Source organism: Culex pipiens, chromosome 2 (genome assembly GCF_016801865.2).
Source record: "Culex pipiens pallens isolate TS chromosome 2, TS_CPP_V2, whole genome shotgun sequence".
In the NCBI taxonomy this organism is placed as follows: Eukaryota; Metazoa; Arthropoda; class Insecta; order Diptera; family Culicidae; genus Culex; species Culex pipiens.
The window spans coordinates 157553782-157576072 of record NC_068938.1 but is presented as its reverse complement, the minus strand read 5'-3'; the positions used below and the strand labels follow the sequence as shown (position 1 = coordinate 157576072).

Sequence of the window (22291 nt, the reverse complement as noted above, 5' to 3'; positions counted from 1 at the left end):
GCCGGAATGATTTTAATCGATCCGTCTTTACGTCCCCTAAGTTGCTATTTAAATTCATGCAGTTTTATCATGTATTTTAAAAGTTATGTTAAAAAAACTATTTCATATTAAATTAAAATTATGGTAAAAAGGGTGGTTTTTTCATGCAACCCTCACATGTTATATATTTTTAGAAAGCATATGAGACGACCTTTTAAGTGGAGTAAGAATTTTCAAGATCTGACTTACCTATCTTAAATAACAAGCAGTTTAAAAACTGGTCTGAATTCACATAACCTCAAATAGTCGGGTCCAGTTGCAAATTACATCTTGCGCACACCAGACGTCCTTCCTCGCTGTGCTTCTATTGTTCACTAAACAATACATACGTTGTGGCTGACTCTGAAAAATGAGTGCTGCCCGCAAAAACGTTCTCGTTGTGGACTTCAGCGTCCTCCCGGACCGCCCAAAACTGGATGTCGTGCAGCGGTTTGTGCAGAAAGGACTTGGAATTGCTTCCGCCGATCTGAAGAGCATCCAGCTACACAACATCCGTCACTGCGTGCTGATCGAGATGGCGGACCCAGGAGCCGCCACCAAGATTGCAGCGGAAAACCATCTAAAATATGCATTCAAGACGCACCCAGGCATAAAGATCCCGGTATACGTCGACGATAACACCATCGACGTCCGGGTTCACGATCTCCCGCTGGACACCCAGATCGCCGACGCCATGCGTGAGTACGGAGAAGTGCTCACAATCAGGGACGAGGTTTGGAGGAACTTCTTCGCCGGTGTGCCAAACGGTGTGCGGGTGTTGAAGATGAAGCTCTCCAAGCCCGTCCCATCCTACATCACTGTGTGCGAGCTTTTTTCACTTGCAACCCACACCAATCAAGTTGCCACGTGTCGCCGTTGCGGCGAAAAACGCCACGTATCGAAGAGCTGCGCAGAGGCAGCCAAAAAATCGAACGCAAACAAGCCAAAAAACTCATCCACAAAAACAAACACTCCTGTGCCAACACCATTGGTTTCACCACCAGCCGATCCAACGGTTGTTGAATCCCGAGTCATTGCTTCAAGCACTGAAAACAATGGCAATGACGGATTTACGACTGTTGTAAAGAAAGGCAAAACCAAAAGGCAGCTATCAGGAGAAGAAGACAAATCTGCTGAGAAAAGAAGCTGCTTAGATGACGACGTAAAAAACACATCCCAACAGAATTCTGGAAACGACAACTGCAACGATCAAGGACTACCGAAGGAAAAAGAAATCGTCACCACGAAGAGAAGACAGTGGAAGCCCACAGTTTAACGTAGAACTACGTCAATCAAATTGATTTTTTTTTGTATTTTTATAATGTATGAATTTTAATAAAATATCATAGCTTGGCCAGCCTATGTTTACAGAGGCCAGTAACGTTAATAATAAAAAAAAAAAAAATAGTCGGGTCTGATCGCCACGAAAAAGCCGTGTAGAGGATTATAATGTATGAATTTTAAAAAAATATCATAGCTTGGCCAGCCTATGTTTACAGAGGCCAGTAACGTTAATAAAAAAAAAAAAAAAAAAAAAAAAAAAAAAAAAAAAAAAAAAAAAAAAAAAAAAAAAAAAAAAAATAGTCGGGTCTGATCGCCACGAAAAAGCCGTGAGAGGATGCCATTTTCCTCAAGGTCGTGTCTGTATAATCTTGACAAAAAGTCTGTAGGTAGTCTGTTTTTTACTCATCACTTATTTTAATTAGGACCTCTTAGGTCAGTGTTTCTCAACCTTTTTCGTTCCATTCCCCCCTTGACTAATTTTCATAAACTTCATTCCCCCCTTAAATTTTGAATAAATTTTAAACAAATTTCATAATTTACCATTTAATGGTTATCATAAGACTGAAGTTTCAATAAAAAAAAAAAACAAAAATCATGCAAAACATAAAAATATGTTGTTTGTGAAATAAACTACCATTGGCAGTCCAAAATTGTTTGACTTTGCTTCCAGAGATATTTTTCAAATATAGTTAAATTAATTTGGCTGTGAAAAAAACGTTTAAAAAGTTAAAAAATGATTTGAGCAAACTGGAATTAACTTATAAGCGATATTTTAAAAATTGCATTTTTATAAACTAACTGTTCCTGATTGAATTAATGCAAATGTTTCCTTGAAAAAAAATCTTATAATCTTTTAAAATAAAATTGGCGATAATCAAAATACTTGAAAAGAGATGAGAAAATTCACACAAAAAAATATAAAATCTGCTGCTAAAATTCAATGCAAAAAATTCCAGATTTTTTTAAGTTCAATTTAGTTTTTCATAGAACTCTTAAATTTTAGGAGAGTTTATCAATCTCTGAAAAATAGAGCAAAAACTCATAAAAATGTGTTAAAAAAACATTCCTTTTTTAAAGGACTTTTATTTTTATAGTTGAAATATTTTTTCCAATTCGATAGTTTCAAAGAAAGTTTCAGACATGGATTATTTTTACAAGCTTGTTTAAAGGCATTACTTTTCTATTGCATCCTCATTCGTCCCCAAGAATGACCAAATTCCCCCCCAGGGGGGAATTCCTCACCGGTTGAGAAACACTGTCTTAGGTGCTGCGAGATCCATAAACATGTGGACACTTTAGGGGGGTTGGAATCACTATAAATGGGAGGAAGGCACCAACCACCTAAAGGTGGATTAAGTAACGTTTTTTTTATTCATTTTATCTTTTTGTTAATGAGAAAAACACGTTAATCTTTTCATTTCAAGAGTATTTATTGTTCAGTGTATTTCAATTCATTTTGAAAAAAAGAAACAAAATCAGAAAATTAAGTTTCAAAGAATCAAGTTTGAAGATTTTTTCCGCGTCCTTCGCGACTGTTTCAGCTTAAACTTAAAAAAAAAGTTCAGTTTAAGAACAGTAATCGTAGTAAAAACAAAACGAACCGTGAATCAAGCAAACGTCTGCTCCAGTGCTTCCTTCGAAATGTTGACGCAATCAACCACCTCGACCACGTCCAACTCCTCGTAATAGTTCCACAGATACTCCAGACACTGATCCGTCAGCCCAGCGCAACCGACCACGCGAATCTGCTGCAGCTCCCTCACGTACTGACAAATCGCCAGCGTGACTTCGTCGTCCACACCCACCATGTCCTGCAGGAAGAGCCGCGTCAACCGAGGACACAACGTAAACAGCATAATCAGCGAATCCTTCGACAGGTCACACCCGGCTAGACGCAACGTCGTCAGCTGGCCCAGATAGTCCGGAAGGTACTCGCTGCCGGCGTTCCGCACCTTAATGCCGACCAGCGACAGGTGTGCGAGCTTCTTGAGCTGCGTTACGACCGGCACAAACAGGTCGGACCAGCTGTCGACGGTGCAATCGGTCAGCGCGACCGAGCGCAGGTTCGGAAAGTGCGCGAACCAGTGGCCACCTGCGCCGTTGCCCTGTTCAACGCCGCGAAGGCTCAGCGATTCCAGGTTGGCATGTTTGAGATTTCCGAAGCCGACGGCGGGAAAGGCGCATCGGAGGGCGAGGGTGCGCAGCTCGGGCATTGACTTGAGGAAGCACAGATCGTCGGGAGAATCACTGGAGGACAGCGTGATGTCCAGGTACTTGAGCTTGCACAGGTTGGCGCCGATGGTGGTGAGAACCTAAATTAGAGATTCATTAAGTCTAATTGACGCGTCAAAATTCATCGCCCTTACCTTATCCGCAACCCGGCTCGTCGGCGTCATCAAACCTTCAACGGTCGGAAAGGTCTCGCTCAGCCTGGCGAGGCGCATTTCGTCAAGGGCTCCTGCAACGACCTTGACGCGCCGCAGTTGCATCCCGATGGCCTCGCTGATCCGGTCCCACAGCTCACCCGGTTCGCCGGCCAGCTCAAGCTCCTCGAGCGTGTTCTGGGCGGCCCAGATGAAGCGGATTGCGGCCACCACGAACTCGTCGTTCCGGTTTTCACCGGGCAGTTTGAGCGTCTTCAGCAGGGGGCAGATTTGCTTGAATATGTCCAGGATCTCGACGTGGCGAATGTTGGCCAGGGTGAGATGTTCGAGGTACTGCAGGGTGAAGGTGACCTCGGGCAGAGTGCGGAAGAAGAGGTTTTCTCCGCAGGTCAGCGTAAGCCGTTTGAGGGCCGGGGTGGCTTTGAGCATTTCCAGCAACATGTCGATCGAGACCTTACAGTCGATAAGGGTTAGCGTGTGCAGGTTCTGGCCAATCGATGGCCACCAGGTAGCGGCTCCGACGATGGTCAGCTCCTGGAAGGTGGCCCGGGTGTGGCGCAGCTTGGTCGAACTCGTCAGCGTTTGAATCGGAGCGCAGTTGTTGGTCAGTACGGTTCCGCGAGGGAAGTTCAGCACCAGCTTGTCCACCAGGGTCGGGCTGTGACCGATGATCTGGTTCCAGCGGCGACAAACCAGCCGGGCGTTGGCAAGCTGCGTTGCGTTAAGCTTCTGGAAGATATTGGTCCAAACCTTGGGCGGAAACTTTGACGGCCCAGCTGCATCTTTGACGACCGAAGCGTACGCCGGAGGATTTTTCGACAGTTCGTTGCTAGTTGTGGCGTGATTTCTGGACGGCAACCGTCCGGCAAATCCGGCATCAAGCTTCGCCTCCAGCCGCTTCAACCGGTCCATCAGAGTCTCCAGCCTGATCTGGCCACGACCGGACGCAACAGACGAGCTTGTTTCCTGACGACAGTTAACGCAGAAGCCAGTATCATGCAAGTGCACTACTTTGCGCATGCAACGTTTGTGGTAACATCTACCGCAGCCGCCAACGCAGAATACCTTAGATGAAGCAGGTCTTCCGAGACGCTCATCATAGTCATGACAAATGGTGCACAAATTAGGGGCCATTTTGGTGCTTTTTCTTTTGGTTCTTTTCACTCGAGATGACGAAAAAAGCACTACAATCCGGAACAGATCCGTAAAAACAACTGCGCTGTCAAACTTGAACTAAACAGATTGCGTCGCCGAGAGAGAGAAGAAAAAAAAACGGGAGAGCAGATTTGAGAGAGGGAGAGCAAAAAACCTTCGCGAGAGTCGCGAGAGTAGATAAACAGCGCGCAAATAATGCGTAAGCGTAACCTCGTACGCAACGCGTGTAGAAACACGTGGTCGATTTGAACTATTTGGACACACGCTGCAGCAAAAACTATTTTCACACCAAACGCGCCTGTTCTGTATCTGTTCTATCCGAAACTAATCAAACATATCCAAATCCAGAGTTTTTTTTAAAAGGACCAATAAACTATTGTCTTTCAGATGTTTATAGGACCTAATAAAAAAAAACTCTAGAAATATTATGCAGTAACAAATTCGTCCCGGGTGACGGTAGTGCAGTTTTCCGAAATTAAATGTTAAAACTGAAAATGAACTATGCATATGTTATGTTCAATGAATACAAAAGTTTTGAGGTTTTCATTCCGATCAAAACTAAGTCGTATTTTAAATGAATTCAGTAATAACTCCCAAAAACCCGGCAGGAAATTCAGAGGGCTGAAGCTGAAATCTGAGCAAAAAATTAAGTTGTTCAATTAAAATTTGCATTTTTTGTTTGTTTTTTTATTTTGTATTGTTTTTGTATGACTTGATTATTTAAATTTATTCTGATTAGCGTCAAAAAAATATTTAACTTAATTAGTATTATTTGTCTGTTCAAAATGATTCAACATTGTTAAAAAAAAAAGTAAATCTTTCCCAGTTCCTGAGGGGAACACCCTTGAAGAGTATCGGGGCCGGCATTTACAAAGCGGATTCAGTGGCAGTTTTCAACTCAACTAATGTTAACATGTTAAGGTTAATGTTAACATTCCATAGGTCGCCTTCCTAAGGTGTCGTTGATAAGGTCCAGCTTGTGACGATGCATTACCATCCCTTTACTAAGCAATCGAATCCAGAAGGGAAAAGATCACCAGTTGTGTTGGTCCGAGCCGGGATTTGAATCCCGTTCTACCGCTTACGAGGCGGAAGCGTTACCGCTAGGCTACGTGACTCGGTCTAAACATTGTTAAAGCATTATTTATTTGAAATTGTTTGCTCAAGGTTTTGAAGGAGTTTAAAAATAATTCACCAATTTCTCAGAGAACATCTCGCCAGACAGCTGCTTGCTTTTCTTGGGGGTAGAATGTAAAACATGACCTGCTCGTTAAAAACGATCTAAACCAAGTGCCATTACACCGGTGTGATATACCTACTATCCGGAAAACTTTCCTTCAAACACACGCCAAAAAGACCTGTTGTGCAGCGATGACATCAATCAAGCTTAATTGTTACTAGCTGACAGAAATTAATAATCGCCCTTCGCTAATGAACGTGCCCGAAACATTCATTTTCGTTACAGGAAACGGAGAACCTTGCGGAAGAGACAAAGAGTGCAGAAACTTAATCGTCGTACTTTCACGTCGTAATTATAAACTCTAAATCGGCGTTTTAAGTGTCTGTGAGACTGTGACTAGACGAAAGGTGATTATTTCCTGGAAGAAACACCAAAGTGAGTGAAGAGCACGAGAAAAGTGTGGTATACTAATTAAAAGTGTATAAATGCCCTGAGCGATAGCTGAGAAAACTCCATCCGGTGATCAGGTGAAAACATCAAACGGGAAAGCAGGAAGGAGCATCAACAGCAAACGACGGAAGCAGCTTCATCCTGATACAGCCGACGGCGGATTAAAGATTTTGGCAGAGAGATAAGCCGGCACTTATTGAATCGTAAGCCGTGCAAAGTACACTCTTCTGTTTTGAGTTTTTCCAAGGTAAGTGAGATGTTATTTGTTTTAAGGTTTGAGATTGAGTTGATGAAGCAGTTCATAATTGTTTTTTTTTTTTTAGAAAAGACTAAATGAAACCTAAACTAACCTCTCTCAAATGATCAAATTTGCTTCCAATTGATAAATTTTCATTCCTAACCATTTTATCGATTGCTGTCGAAAACACACGTTTCCACGTGCCGAACTGTGTTCCGCGTGTCGCAAATCAAACATCAATTACGGGCTGGAGTGGAGTTCAATCCGGTTTGACAATTGAAGCTGAAATATCGTTTCCGATCGTTCGTTTCTCTCTGACTTGTGTTCAACCAAACCATTTCCACCCTGGGTTTGGGTATGTGTGGTCCCACACGTATGTGCGTTTTTTTCCTGCACAGCAGTTCAGCTGGCTGTCACTCAATATTATCAAATTTCCGCACTAGCGTGCCTGATTTTGGAGATTCTTTTTAATAGATTGGAATTGAAAACAAGAAATATATTTATTTATTCAGTTCAAACAGTTCAGTTTATTTTCTATTTTTTTTATGAATAAGATCTTTTTTATCTATGAACTATGATTTTTAACAATGATTTTTATTTATTTAATTGCATATTTAAAAAAAATCCAAAAATAAAACAAAAAAAAACCTTTCAGAAAATGCCAATTCGTTTAATACAATGCAAAATATTCTGGGGATTTTCCAAATGTACGAACACATTCACAGCAAATAAAGTAGTAATCCAGCTGCGTGTAAAAGACCTTTGTGTAAAAAAAATTTTGCATTATTTTATGAAATGCTGTGTAATATTACACCCTGAAATATGTAGCACATCTGTATGGGAAACATACTTGACCGAAATGTCAAGCTCACATATACTTTTATCCTGTCCATTTCTCATTGGTCTGATGGCCGAGCGGGCTAAGGCGCCAGTCCTTACTGTAGGTGCTGGGTTTGAGTCCCGCCGGTTGCAACTTTTTTTTTTGTGTTTACAAAATTTTTACATTCAGCGTGTAATATTAAGTATCTTTTTTGACGAAGGTGATGTGTATGCTTTTGCATGCGATTTTACCATCGGATTTTTTGCTGTGTTGTTATCACTGCAGGAAAATGCATTTATTACCTTCTAAATCTTATTGTGCTTGTATTTGTTGCACCTATTTAATGTGATTGAGTGGATTGGAAAAGGTCAGAAAGATCAAAACTATCTGATACTTTATAGATAGTTTTAGTTTACTGGAATAAAAGTTATCAAATTAACTTTTCCATAACCAAAGCTACCAACTATTATTGAGCAAAAATCTGTACAGTTTGTCCATATGACTCATGTCGGGAAATCGTGAAAGTCGGGAATTCGCCAAAATCCGCCAATAATCGGGAGAAAGTCGGGAATCCCAAACAAACTTGCATGAAAATTATTTTCTACTTTTTGAATAGTTTTGTAATATTTTGTACAATTTTCAAATTAAATTCACTCAATTCTTCTTTAGTAACTTACTTTAAATTTAATGTTTCAAACTATTTGAGGATGAAAAGGCTATCCAAGACATTACAATTCTTATAAATATTGGAAACATTTGACACTTGTTTATCAAACAAGAGGTAATATCTGACTTAAACAAAAAAAAAAAAAAGTAATGAAATACTAATATAAAAATTCAGTCTAATTTTAACGATAATGGTTAGCGTAAAGTTTAAGATTTGTTTCATTTTGTCATATTGATTAAATATTTGAAAAAAAAAAAGAATTCCAACTTAAGTTTGGCAGTGTTTTCATTAGGCTAGTGAAAAAACATAGAATTTTTTTTTCATAACAGTAAGTACAGTTTTTTATGCTTAGAATAATTTCAGATGATCTTATGTGAAAACGTTAAAACCGATTAAACATCATTAAGAATCCTATCAAATGGATTTTTTCATTGAAAAAAATTAAAGCAGTTAAATACTGACAACTAGATAAATCAACATTGACTCAAAAACTCAATGTCAAAATTTGCATAATTGTAAAGGAAACTCAGTAAAAATGTTTTTAATCGAATTCCTAGACATTTTTCTTAATTCGTCGATAGAACAAAAATAGCATTCATGTTTTAAGCGTTCTTTGAGTTACAATAACATAAATTTTAGAATACAATTTTAAATTCAGGTATTTTTTTAATTTTTGCCATTTCCAGTTCACATAAGTTTAAAAAAATATACGTTTGCCAATTTCAATAAGAAACATTGAAATTATAAATATTATTGAGATTTCGGTTATTTTTCAAAGACTAGTTAATTATGTTTACACTCTCAACCAAATTAATAAGTGCTTCCATTTTTGAGAGATTTTTTTAGGAATTTGTTGTTAAGTTTCTGTTTTTAACGAAAACTGTACTTTGGTTTGATTTGGTTGAATTCATTAAAAAAAATTTGATTGTTTATATTGTTAAATTAATGCCTATTATTTGAATTTCTGGAAAAGTCGGGAAGAAGTCGGGAATTGGAAATTGGGATTTGAGTGGCCACCCTGGGCCCAATGGTATAGCAAAAATTGTTAAAGAATTGTTTTGATAAATTTGAAAGTTGGTATTTAAACATATAAAACTGTGTTGAATATAACAAAAGTTCACAAATTTTACTCTGCTACCAGAGTACTTATGACTTGCACGTTTTAAAAACATGCTGAATCTAATCTTTATGTTCTTTCATTTTATTTTGTAAAACGTATAAAGGTAAACTTATAAAGTTTACGAAACTGCAAGTTTGCTTTTACGAAAAATATCGAGTATTTCAAAAGAACATAGGTTAGTTGAAAATTTCACAGGTTTTTACAAGATTTAGATAGCCTTTGAATCTTTTATTGGATAAATACAAATATTTTGTAGGCAATTTGAAAAGAACAATTATTGATAATCAACTAGGGCTAACCCGGAAATCTATCCAAATAAACCTTTGAAACAAACAACTAAATCAAGTTAAATAAAAATGTCTTATTTGCAAAAGCTTTGGCTAGATCGAAAAAGAAATTTCAATATTTTTTAAATATTTTAACATTTAATTCATTATATTTTGATATTCAATTTTTCAATTAATTGATTATAATTTAGATTTTTTTGTATGCCATCTTAAACCATCTTGTAGGATTTGTTAAGGATAACAAAACCTCATTATTAACCCATTTTCGACCAAAATAGTCGTTGTCACAGGATAGCACACAATCGTCGGTATTACCATCACTTTTTCTCTGCATAGTAGTGCAATGTAATGAAGATTATTTTAGACTACCGTCATCAGCAAATTTCAGCATTTTTGAATGACTCAATCTCACCCCCAGACCCAAAGTCACCCCTGATGACGGCACAACAAAATCTACGCAATCGTTAATAAAAAGTCGTGATACAGATGTTTATATTTCCAACTTTGTGGACCCTTTGAGGATGCAAGTGCTAATAAAATGTTTTAAATGTTTTGGTCAATTATTGGTAATCATAATTTATTAAGACGATTTAATTCAAACATTTATTCCCAAGTTCCAAGCTCATATGTTTCCCGTTGTTCAGGGGATCGACCTTCAGCCCAAACCGTGTGCCATCTTAAAACACGAGCGTGTTCGAGGTGAGCTTCTTTGCATTTAGAACACACCACCGCCGCCGGTTTTCTGGTGTTTATGCAAAACCTGACACCGCACTATCTCTGTCAGTTTTTGAAAATGTTCAACCACCTCCCCCCCAAAAGAAACCCAAACCAGCAAAGGATGCCCTTTTCTGAACCACACGGAATCCGTACGTAAGCGGTATTCGGGAAACTTGGTCCCGGGCACAAATTTTGCCCTCGTCTGAGTTGGGTGGTTCGAGTTCTCTTCTGGTGTCATGTGCTTGAGCACATAATTTTCCAAAATAAATTTGCATGTCAAAGAGTGCGCGCGCGTGGCCAAGTTCTGCCCTGACAGCCCCCCTCCAGAGACAGAACAAGTGGGAAATGGCCACCATAATATTTATATGCGACTTTTGCGCTTGGGGATTTTTGTTGTTGTTGTCGTTTGCGTGGCGGGTTCTCTGTTTATCGTTTTGGTTGCGGCTTCCGGCCTCCGCCAACACTACTTCCCTTTGGAATAGTAGTGGGGGTGGGGTTAGTTCACCGGTGAAAATTCACCCCCTGGCGCCAGTGAGGCGGAAAATCGGCCGATGAAAAAAAAAGTGGAATGGAACCGACAAAAATATGTGCGCACTAAGTGACGCCATAATCGTAAAACAGTTCGTTGAGCAGGAATTTCATAAGGTTATGCGGGTTGAGGAACAAAATCGGTATCTTTTTAAGTGACTTAATGTATTTGCGATGATAATTACTAAAATCGGCAGTGTTTGTTATCTATGATATAAAAGATTTTAAAATATCTGCTTTCATTAGAAAACAAAGAAGAAATTAAAATTGGCGTGTTATACTGATATTTCGACGCCGTCGTGCTATCATGTCCTACGTTGCTTTTTGACGTTCCGAGAAAAATCGAGTTTTGGGGATATGTAAAAGTCAAAAGGTGGGGCATTGTGAGCTTTACAAAATGGCGTTCTTAACTCAATTTGGCCCCAAAATGCACGTGCGACAAGTAAGCACAACAGTGACGAATTTGGCAGCCCTATTCACCTCTATCTAATCTAATCTAATCAGACCCTAGCGCAGCCAATCTTTCGAAGGGATCCTGGAGAGTGCCTTAGGTTAGATGACGCCTAGCACTCTTCTTGTCATTTATTAACATTTGTAGTGGGCCATTGCATTAGAATGCATTGAAACATCACAAGCGTTAAAGCGGCCAGGCCTACTGCGTAAAGCCGTATCGCAGAGATGACTCGTAATTGGGTTGAGTTTGAGCACTGAGTGTTCGAACAACAACACAATTCTGAATCGACAGGGGAGGAAGAAGCGTGGGGACACACCACCATACGCTCCGAGATTTGGTTGTATTCGTTGGGAGCACCATGCTAAGAAGGTTTGGTACTCCGGGACCCTCTGGGATGGGACATTGTATTTCCACGAATGCCCTGGACACTATTTGCCGTGGTTATAGCGCCACAACTCGCTCTCTGTAACAGTATTCCTAATTCCAGTCCTCGCTCACCAAGTCGTCATGGCCTAGTGGTTAGCATTTTTGCTTACCAATCCAAAGGACGGAGGATCGAACCCCGCCTCGAGCGACTTTGATTTTTCGTTCATATTCATCATTTCAAATTTATGTGTTCTTAACTTTCTCGTTGGGAGCAGATGGGAATCGAACCCAGAACCATTCGCTTACAAAGCGAACACCGTAACCAGTCAGCCACGGCCGCTCCCTTTGGCAGCCCTATTCACCTCTATATTTAAAAACATATTTAGTTGTCTATTGCAATTAGACAAATCAAATGAACAGAATAAACGAAACTTAGTTTTTTTCGCATTTTTAATCAGGCCGTTGTAAATATTTTTCAAAGCTTATGACGCCCCCCTTCCTCCTTCAAATAAGTAAGAAAAATAAGGGGGCAAAAAATATTTTTTTCAAAAATCTTGAAAATTTTAGTTAAAATAGAAGTGTAATCGACTGAAAACAAATTTAAATGCATTTTCCTGCTTTTAAAATCATATTTAGCATGTGAGCAATTCTTTACGAAATCAGTCTTTTTTTTTGAATTTTAATTTTTGTATTTTTTAATCTTGCTGAAACTTTTTTGTTTTTGAAAAGATCGGAAAATTTCACGAATGTTTCATATTTTAAAATTGTAAATCGGACCATTAGTTGCTGAGATATCAACGTTAGAAAATGGTGGGTTGTTTGAGTGAGACTTAGAGAACATCAATTTTCCTGTTTTTAAATCTTTGCATGGCAATATCTCAGCAATTAGGGGTCGTATCGACAAAGTTCAAAAGAGCAAGATATAGAGAATTTTCTCAGCTTTTCAAGAATATTTTCTTCAAAATTGGGCAGACATGTGCACTTATTTAAAAAAAATTAAAACTGCGACTATTTTCAAAAAAGTGTGTGTGTGTGTGTGTATGTGTGGTCCAATCCAATACCCGCTGGCCGGCAGCGAAATTATGGGAAAGTATAATTTGTATCAGACTTGGGTTATGCTGATACAGCTTATCTCAGTCCCGGGTATTAGGTGGTGACAGCCCTCGCGCTGCTTCCAATGACCAGTTTCAGAATGGCAGAGATCCTAGCGGCCCAATTCCGAGGTCATTGGGCATTGTCTGGCCCCGCTTAAACATAGAACAAGAACCAGACGGATCCTCGAACTATCTTTAAACTTCCAATCCCATCAAAAAAAATAAAATAAAAAAAAAATCTGAAATGTTGGCATTTTTAACATATAAAAAATAAAAAAAAATAGTATTTTTTTTGCAAATCAAGTTTTAGTGACAAAAAGTTAAATTAAAAATCACAATTTTTTAACCGTGTATCATTTTTGTTCAGTGTAGTCCTTATCCAAACCTACAACTTTGCCCAAGACACCAAATCGATCCAAAAATTCCTTCAAAAGATACAGTTTTTTGAATTTTCATATATCATTTTTATATGGACAGCTGCCAAATTTGTATGTATGTATGTATGTATGTATGATCCCCATACCCGCAGGCAACTTGGTCCCGAAACACATGTGAGCGCTAGGTGAACAATTCGATCATCTTTTACTCCGTAATCTGTACACCCACGTGCATAAGTTTTTTTGCACGAATTTTAGTGCTACAAATACCGGCGCAAAGAATAAAAAGAAACCCCTTTCCCCTCCCCAAGCACCGGAAATTTGTAGCGGGTGTAGGGACACTTTGTATAGACGCCCTTGCTCCCATCACGTCACTGAGGGTATGGAGCGACGAGAAATTAATAAGCATGCCCCCCTAGTCGAACTTTCATTAGAGAAGCAGGCAATCCACAACTCACAGCGAACGACCAACGGAACACCCTACCGCGTATTTAGTGGAAATTGGCGTGGTTTGTCTTTACTGAAGTGTATGGATGTTAGAGTGGATGAAAGTGTCAATTGAAAATAAAAATGGAAAGCTCTCACCAAATACGAAGAATCTTGGAAACAGCTCAATTCCGATCGCCTCGCAACATGACACTTGAAACTTCACAAATCTTGAATTCCTGCCTTGATCAGCAGAACCTCCGGCAGCAGTCCTGGTACCGCACGAATGACTGCAAGCGACCCACAACTTTAAAGTGGCTGGATGATGAACGCCACCCACATCTGCTTCGACAATTCTTGAAAGACGTGGAACCACAGGAACGCTTAAGCTGGTGGCCACTTCGTGAGGTTAACAAGCTCCTGTCTTTCTTGTTGCTGCCGAAATCTCCAGCAACTCTTCCGAGTCGTGGAAGAAGTACTTCAAAAATTTCACAAAAAAATCTGCTTGTTACTTGCACCACTTTAACTACAAATGTCTTGAAGCGGAAAAGGGAACGAGATCTCCGGATTTTGCGAAATTTTTCACTTTTGAAGACAATTAAAAAGGTTAAAAAATTACAGCAATCAAAAACGCGTCCGACCACGGGCACAGATTGCTTCGATCCTCTATATGGACAGCTGCCAAATTTGTATGGAAAATTATATGGACAAACTAATGATGCAAAATGGCTTCTTTGGGCATACCGAATGCACAAAACAGTTTCAGCAAGATTAAAAAATACAAAAAAATATCGAATGAACGAAATCTGAGAGAATTGCTCATGTCTGGGATTGATCGAAAATATTTGATTTTTTTTTGTGAAATTCCGTTGTACAGCAACGAATTAAAAAAATATTTTGTACCAAAAGTTGCGTCTTTCAATTACAAAAATTTTGATACCCAAACATCTATAGGTCATCGCTGAAATTTTAAAGTTATCGCAGTTTTAGTGGAAAAAGTTGATTTTTTGCCGATTTCGTCATTTTCCCGTTTTTGCGCGTGGCGCGTCGAAAAACTCAGTTTTTATTTAAAAAAAAAATCATATCTCCAAAACGTACGGTTCGACATCGCCAATTTTTTGAATTGTTATGTGAAATTTTCCGAGGAATCCGATAAAAATATTTTTAGACATAGGCTCTTTGGTCCAAACACGGTCAAAACGCCATTTTAAGTTGCATGCGACTTTTTCAAATGGTAAGCTAGATTTTTGAAACTTCTTACTATTTTTCCCAAATAGCCAAACTCATGATCATTCTTTTGCGTCTAAGACAGCTAAAATCGGATGAAATGGCGCGGAGATAGGATTTTTCGAAGAAAAAGGTTTTTGCGAAAAATGACGTAAATTGCCATTTTTCAGTCCACTCTAACACGGCGTAGGTCACCCTAATGGCCAAACAAAAAAATACGGGTCTAATAATTTTGGCCAAGGAACCCCCAGAAAATTTTTGAGCCCGATCGGAGAACTTTTTTTCGGATTAGGCTCTTTTCAAATGGAATTGATGTATATGTGTCTAGAATTTTTTTTTCAAAATTGTAACATAAAAAACGATTCCTGATCAAAATATGATTGGAACTGTCCTAAAATACAAGTATTATCTGGCTTCCAGATGTTTGGGGGATAGTCTCAGTTTTTTAACATGTTAAATTTCATAAATGAGTTTATCTTCTTTGTGTTTTTTGATGAAACAAAGTTTGGACATAGTCATTTAATGCATGTTGAGAGTTAAATACAATGTAACTACAAGTAATCTTGTCAAACAATGAATTGCAAATAAATGGAACCATTTGAGTAAATATGAATGATTGTTACTGCATACACAGTGAATATAGATGGAAATAAACATTAAAGAAATAAAAATGCGAACGGACTTGTGTCGTAAAAGAAATTAATAACCTTCATAGTGTTTATAAAATTCAGATTTGCACTCTCAAATTCAATTTAGTATAATGTACTTTTATAAAAAGCTCTATCAACATAAGAAACTCATGGCACACTTTTTGAAAAAGTACTTTAGAATCTGTTCTTATTTGGTGAAGCTGTATTTTAATTACAACTTCTAGAGTTGTGAGATTACTTTCATCAATTTTTATGAACAATTGCATCTCAGGATTTTTTTTCAAATTTTAAAAAGGGTTTTAACGGGAGTAGGAAATGAAAAAAAAATCCATTAATATAACATAATGTTTTTTTTACTGTGTATTATCGGTAATTTAAACAAATCTAAACAAATACAGTTGTCCACGTACCAACAATTCAATTGTTCAATATAAATTATGTCTCGATGCTACTCAATTCCAGTTGTGGAAAACCCGTCACAATGAAAGCAGTACTCGTCTTAATTTTGCACCTGATTTCCATCACCCTGGCCAACAACCCCTGGGGAGGTGCGGGAGTGTGTGTGCGTTTCGCCAACCAGTGGTCTGGAGAGCAATTAACCAGCTCATGGTCCAAACACGACAAAGATCGTCGCCATGTTAGCACATCATCAGGCGAAGGAGAAAATTGGGTTATTTCAAATGATGAGAGATACCCGGACCATTACAAGATAAAGCATAAAGGAAATGGAGAAGAGCTGTTCGAGTCTCAGCAGTATTACAGAGGAAATTATATATTCACCTGGATTCCGAAAACGCTGATAAACGACGGAGGGGCATCTTGGAATATTATGTGGGTCAGAAATAACGTTTTCAAGCTTAAAAATAAGAAGTTGAATCATTGCTTGTGGAACGTTGATGGTAAAATTAGTGCTTATCCTGCCTGTGACAACAAGCAATATGAATGGCGAATTTTTAAAGTCGCTTGCTGAAAAACTGTATGGAATGTCTATCAGACTATCCGATCCAAAAGATATAACATACCACATATAACTACCTTGTGATACAGCTGCTGTAAAAAGAAAGGACGTTTCTCACAATACAATTCAAGTGACTATATATTAAAATTTGAAAGTAATAAACAAAAAACAAACATTTTGGTTTTCTTCATGTTCTTCTTTGTCATCTTTGTAATATGATACAGACATGACCAGGAAGATTTAGAACATCGCTCGAAAAAAAAAATAGTTCAAGAAAAATCTAAACAAAAATGAATTGAGGCCAATGTTGTCGAAATTCTAATTTGTTCAAAGTATCGAAACCCTAAATTTTGACATCCATATTGGACAAAGTCGTATGGTTTCTTAATTGTCCCATCGTCATAACATCCCTCAGTGCTTTTTCAACTACAACTTTGCCGATCGGAAAACCTCTTTCATGACCCCGATTTTTATACATTTATAGGGGAAATATGCCCATTTTAATCACTCTAAGCCGTTCGACCAATTCTCATCACTTTTGCCGTTTTCCGCTATTAAATCAACATTTTCAGATGTATCAACAATGAAAAGTTGCTTGCTCACTTTTATTTGAGCTATTTGTTACTTTGGAACAGTCAAAAACATTTTATGACAGCTGTAATTCATGATCAAAGTGCTGATAGGCCGATAATAGAAATAGGCTGAGAAAGGGTATAGTTCCCCTATATTCATTTTCAGAGTTGTAAAAATATAAAACATTCAGTTCTTAGCAACAACAATAAAGCACCGGACTCGAGTGGTAGAAATGACAGTTCTCCCATAAGAAATAAATTGTATAAAAAAGCAAAAACTGCTCGAATGAAAGTGTTACAGTATCGCCGTGCCGCGAAAAATCCAGCACACAAATTCCGGTCTCTATCTAGTGTTCACATCTAGCCATAAAAGCCGCCACAAAAGAAAATTTGCCAACACAGTTTAACGGGACGTAATGCGTGGTCGGTGCCCAATCTCCCTCTCGCGTTCTTTTATTGTTCTTTTATTGAGAAAACAAAATAATCTTCGGCGAGTGTTTGTGCAAGAGAAAAAGAGAAGGCGTGCTAGAAAGAAAATGCTCATGCTGGAAATCCCGAGATAAAAAAAGAGAACTTACGAGCTATGGCTACGGTCGCCATGCCTTATTGCCTTCTAATATTTTGGTGCAAGAATTATCAAGTGATAGTTTTTTTTCTATCACTCGTTTACAAAAGTGCTGATTATATATGACAAGCTCCCAAAATTGTCTGAAGAATTACATGGAAATACTCATGATGTTTCCAAACTAAAGCCAAAATCTAAAATTTTCAAAATTACAATTAAGTTAACGTCTTTGTGTCTTTAATTTTTTTTAAGTAAATATAAATCATAAATTAAGACAAATTTACTCAATTGTTAACATTTTCCAATGTTTTCCATAAAATACAACTTAAATAGGGAAAATCAGTTTGACCACAACAAATGTCCAATCGGAAACCGCAAACAAAATATTGAATTTAGCACCTCATGACACAACCGGGTTGCGTTGGCATTCGAAGTTTTTTTTTTGTGGTTTCCCGTTGCGATAAGAATGGTCGATTTCCTGCCACTTCGTGGGTGGGTGTTGTTTGAAATCGATTCCGGAGGGGTTACCTGCTGTCTTCCAGCTAAACATGCTTGGAATGCTATAAAATGTGTATTCATGGGTGAGAGGAAGGGGGATGTTGGAAGGTGACCTTCCCACCGGCTACAGATAGCTATTTTGAACGAAGCTCAGGTGAAATTTGACTTGAAATTCCTTCGGGACTCAAAAGGCATTCCAACCCTCGTTTGGGTGAAACATTTTGGGTTTGGGGGGGAATATTTCAAGTTCAAAGCATGAAAATGAACCCGCCTGAAGTTGTCGACTAACTTCGCACGAAAGACAAAATAAAGTCGACGGAAGTTTTAAAACAGTAACTTTGCCAAATTAAATTTTATTCTTGACAAAGTTTGTCGCAACAGCAACAACCGTCATGTCATAAAAAGTGACAAATTAATATTTCAGCTAATTACTCAACCCGGAGAGACGTGACACCACGACAGATGATTTCCATTTTTCAACACGACATATTTTAGGATCAGACAGAGGGGACAGGGTGGGAAAATTGTGGCAAATGTTTTCAGTCACTGTCACAGTGACTGGTGGTGGGAAAAAGGTTCTATTCACTGCCTGAAAGGGTCATGGCCTTCAAAAAGAGAGGGTGCTCGGAGAAGTGTGTGCGGAGCCTGTTACTTTGTGTTAGAATTTTAATGAGGATTTTATTACGGAAAAAGCGTAAAAGGACTTTTGTTTCGATGTTGGTGTCGTTTGTTGTGGTTTCTGTCAAGGTCACAGGATGCGTTAATGGGATTAGGTGCGATGAACTTGCCACTTGGGGTTGAAATAAAAAAAAAAAAAAACGTTTCTTAATCCACCTTTAGGGGTTGGTGCCTTCTTGACATTTATATAGCAAATACTTTTAGTCAAAATAGCTTCATTCCGTCTTAACATGTTCAAAAAATAAGCTTCATTACTAATTTCTTGTGACAGCGTTGCCAGATCATCTATTTGTTGGGCTTATTGTAAAGATTTTTTGATTACGAATTCAACGATGGGTATAGATTAGATAGATGGATAATAGATCCAGACAACGTTGTCATCAAAATATTTGAGATCCGGCATAAAAAATTGTATAAATAAAACTTAGGTGCTTATAACTTTTGATAGAGTGGTCAGATCTTCGATCTTTTGGACTGGTTGGAAAGGACTTTTGATTACCCATCAAACGATGAGTTGCATGATAGATCCGGACATTACTTTCATCAAAATATTTGAGATCCGGCCTAAAAAAAAGTGTGTAAATAACAATTAAGTGCTTATAACTTTTAAAAGCGTTGCCAGATCTTCAATATTTTGGGCATAACTTTTGAAGTACTTAACAAAATTTCATGATTTTCAATAGCGACTTATGGGACTCCAAGACGGATCGAATGAGTCCAAAACGGACAAAATCGGTTTATACAGTGCCGAGATAATCGAGTGACAACATTTGCTCAGAATTTGATACTGAGTCGTTATGTTACGTTAAATTGGGCTTTCTAGGTCAAATCACGAAGTTCAATTTTCGAATGATTTTATAGCCTTTCCACATTGAGGTGAGGAAGGCAAAACTAGCTATAAGTTTTAACAATTGACTGATAAAAAGTGTTGTAAGATGCATAATACACCAGTGTTTAGCAAAAAATATAGTTTTTAAAATTTTAAATGGTTGACAAAACATTTTTATTGTGTAAAAAAACTTTTGTACATCGGATCTTCACAAAAAAAAAAACAAACTAATTAGCATAAGAGAGCACAGAGGCATCGACATGTTAAAAATGACTATCAATGCAGGGAAATGCTTTTAGAATTGTTTTCAGTTGATTTAACTTCTGTTTCATTTTTTTTTAAGATTTTAGAAAACAAAATTCTTTGTTCCCGAAAAATCTAATCAAATCTAATCAAATCTAATCAAATCTAATCAAATCTAATCAAATCTAATCAAATCTAATCAAATCTAATAAAAACTAATCAAATCTAATCTAATCAAATCTAATCAAATCTAATCAAATCTAATCAAATCTAATCAAATCTAATCAAATCTAATCAAATCTAATCAAATCTAATCAAATCTAATCAAATCTAATCAAATCTAATCAAATCTAATCAAATCTAATCAAATCTAATCAAATCTAATCAAATCTAATCAAATCTAATCAAATCTAATCAAATCTAATCAAATCTAATCAAATCTAATCAAATCTAATCAAATCTAATCAAATCTAATCAAATCTAATCAAATCTAATCAAATCTAATCAAATCTAATCAAATCTAATCAAATCTAATCAAATCTAATCAAATCTAATCAAATCTAATCAAATCTAATCAAATCTAATCAAATCTAATCAAATCTAATCAAATCTAATCAAAGCTAATCAAATCTAATCAAATCTAATCAAATCTAATCAAATCTAATCAAATCTAATCAAATCTAATCAAATCAAAACAGCAACAACTAATCAAATCAAAACAGCAACAACTAATCAAGTCTAATCTAGTCTAATCTTGTGTTCTTACCTAACTTGTCTAATGTTATGTATTCTACACACCTAGATTTTTTTTTACCGAATTCGGTAAAGTTTACCGATTTTTCAACTGCTGAACAGTTCGGTTAACTTAAGTAAAATTTTATGACAAACCATCTTGTCAAAGACAAAGCATTTTTTTTTGAACAGCAAGATCAATTCATTTTATAAGATTTTTTAAGTATATATCTTAGAATAAAGTCTTGTTGAAACTTCAAAATCTCTCTGTGCTTTCTAGTACCCAGACGAAAGTTCACGATAAAAAATAAACACTTGCTATATTTTTCTATAAAATTAACTTAATCTTTATGGGAACCAATTAATTTCACCACATTTACCTAGAATGATGGTAATTGCAACCTGGAGCACCTTGTGGAGGTCTTGTTAAATAAATAACCTCGCCAAAGAGTGAGCTATTTTCTGTAAAGGGACTTGAAAACAAAAAGGAAAAATGTTGCACCCACGAGGCTTCCGATCCTTGGCTCGGGTCATTGCGATACAAATGAATTCCAGTCACGGAAAGGGTTGTGTTTTGCGGTCGGGTTTTCCAAAGTTGTCGGTCGGTGCACTCCTACACGTATCCCTGCCAAACGGTCCTCGGAGAGGTTATTATTATTGCATCCGATACCGTTCAGGGATAACCTTCGCAAGCGGTCACACGTCATTGTGGGGGCACAGTTGAAAGTTATTTTTTCTGATCAAAAACGTTAATTGTTTTATTTTTTTTAAGTTTGAACTATGTACAACTAAATTTTATTTGAAAAAAAAATTGATAAAATGATCTGTTTTTTTGATTCGAAAACTGTCCAACCGTGCGAACTGATGCTCAGCCACGTGGGAAAACAGGTAAAAATAGTCCCGATGTGTCATCTGGGAATGTCACACTTGTTGTGTGGTCCAGTTGGGTGTGGGCAGAACTGACCGTGTGCAGCTGTCGGATGTCCTCTGGATCATCGTTGCTCAATGAAGTGGACAAAAAATGGTACGAAAATATACGTCCACGTGCAATACTTGTGAGAATCCTAGCGTGGGTGAATAAATAAAGGTCAGGTCATAGAAAAAACCAGTAGACGGTACTCGCGAGACACTTGAGCAAAATAAATTGAGTTATTTTCGGTTTTAATGAAAAACCGATGACGATGGCGTGTGGCTCCGGTTTTGTGTGGGGGGTTATGTGCCGTTTTGAATACTCAATTTAGCTTTTGTTTTGAACGGTGAAATTCATACGGCAAGTACGAAGTACGTTCGTGACTGATTGGAATATTTTAAAATTCAGTTCAAATAGCATAACTTTTAGTGGAAAACAACCTGAATGTTTTTTATTAACTACCTCCAAATTAACTCACCATAACAGGATAATGGGATTGCTCAGAGACTTGAAGGATGTCTGAAAAATGTAAATATTCATTAAAAAAACAAATCTGTAATTCACTACCAACTTACACGACATTGGGAAAAGTTGCCTGACCCCTCTTTGATTTGCGTGAAACTTTGTCCTAAGGGGTAACTTTTGTACCTGATCCCGAATGCGAGGTTCGTTTGGCTTCATCCATAAAGTACGTCACGCTAAAATCAGCCAAAATTTACCCCCCCTCCCCCCCTTTGTCACGCTTTTCCTATGCTTATAACATGCAATGTCACACTTGCTCAGACCCCCCCTCCCCCCCTAGAGCGTGACATACTTTATGGATGACGCCTTTTTTGAAATCTCGTGACGGAGGGGCGATACGAA

The 22291-nt window shown here is 37.7% G+C and overlaps 3 protein-coding genes and 1 long non-coding RNA gene across 4 annotated transcripts in view; 2 read left to right on the top strand and 2 right to left on the bottom strand.

Moving 5' to 3' along the window:
• The window catches only part of LOC120424759 (putative uncharacterized protein DDB_G0282133), a 509335-nt gene that overhangs the window by 286918 nt on the left and 200126 nt on the right, over positions 1–22291 (bottom strand). The gene's annotated exons all lie outside the window — the stretch shown is intronic.
• Positions 1–22291, top strand: part of LOC128092972 (uncharacterized) — a 76973-nt gene that overhangs the window by 24768 nt on the left and 29914 nt on the right. Inside the window, exon 2 of the long non-coding RNA XR_008212140.1 lies at positions 6307–6718. This is a non-coding gene — a long non-coding RNA (uncharacterized LOC128092972). The remainder of the gene's footprint in view (positions 1–6306; positions 6719–22291) is intronic.
• LOC120414242 (uncharacterized) lies at positions 2863–5627 on the bottom strand. The gene is made up of 2 exons (XM_039575356.2): positions 3669–5627; positions 2863–3614 (listed from the first exon to the last, which is right to left on the bottom strand). Exons 1-2 carry the CDS (start codon positions 4818–4820, stop codon positions 2910–2912), a joined length of 1857 nt encoding a protein of 618 aa, XP_039431290.1. The 5' UTR covers positions 4821–5627; the 3' UTR covers positions 2863–2909.
• On the top strand, positions 15894–16575 carry LOC120414250 (uncharacterized). The gene has a single exon (XM_039575363.2). It carries the CDS (start codon positions 15924–15926, stop codon positions 16410–16412), a length of 489 nt encoding a protein of 162 aa, XP_039431297.1. The 5' UTR covers positions 15894–15923; the 3' UTR covers positions 16413–16575.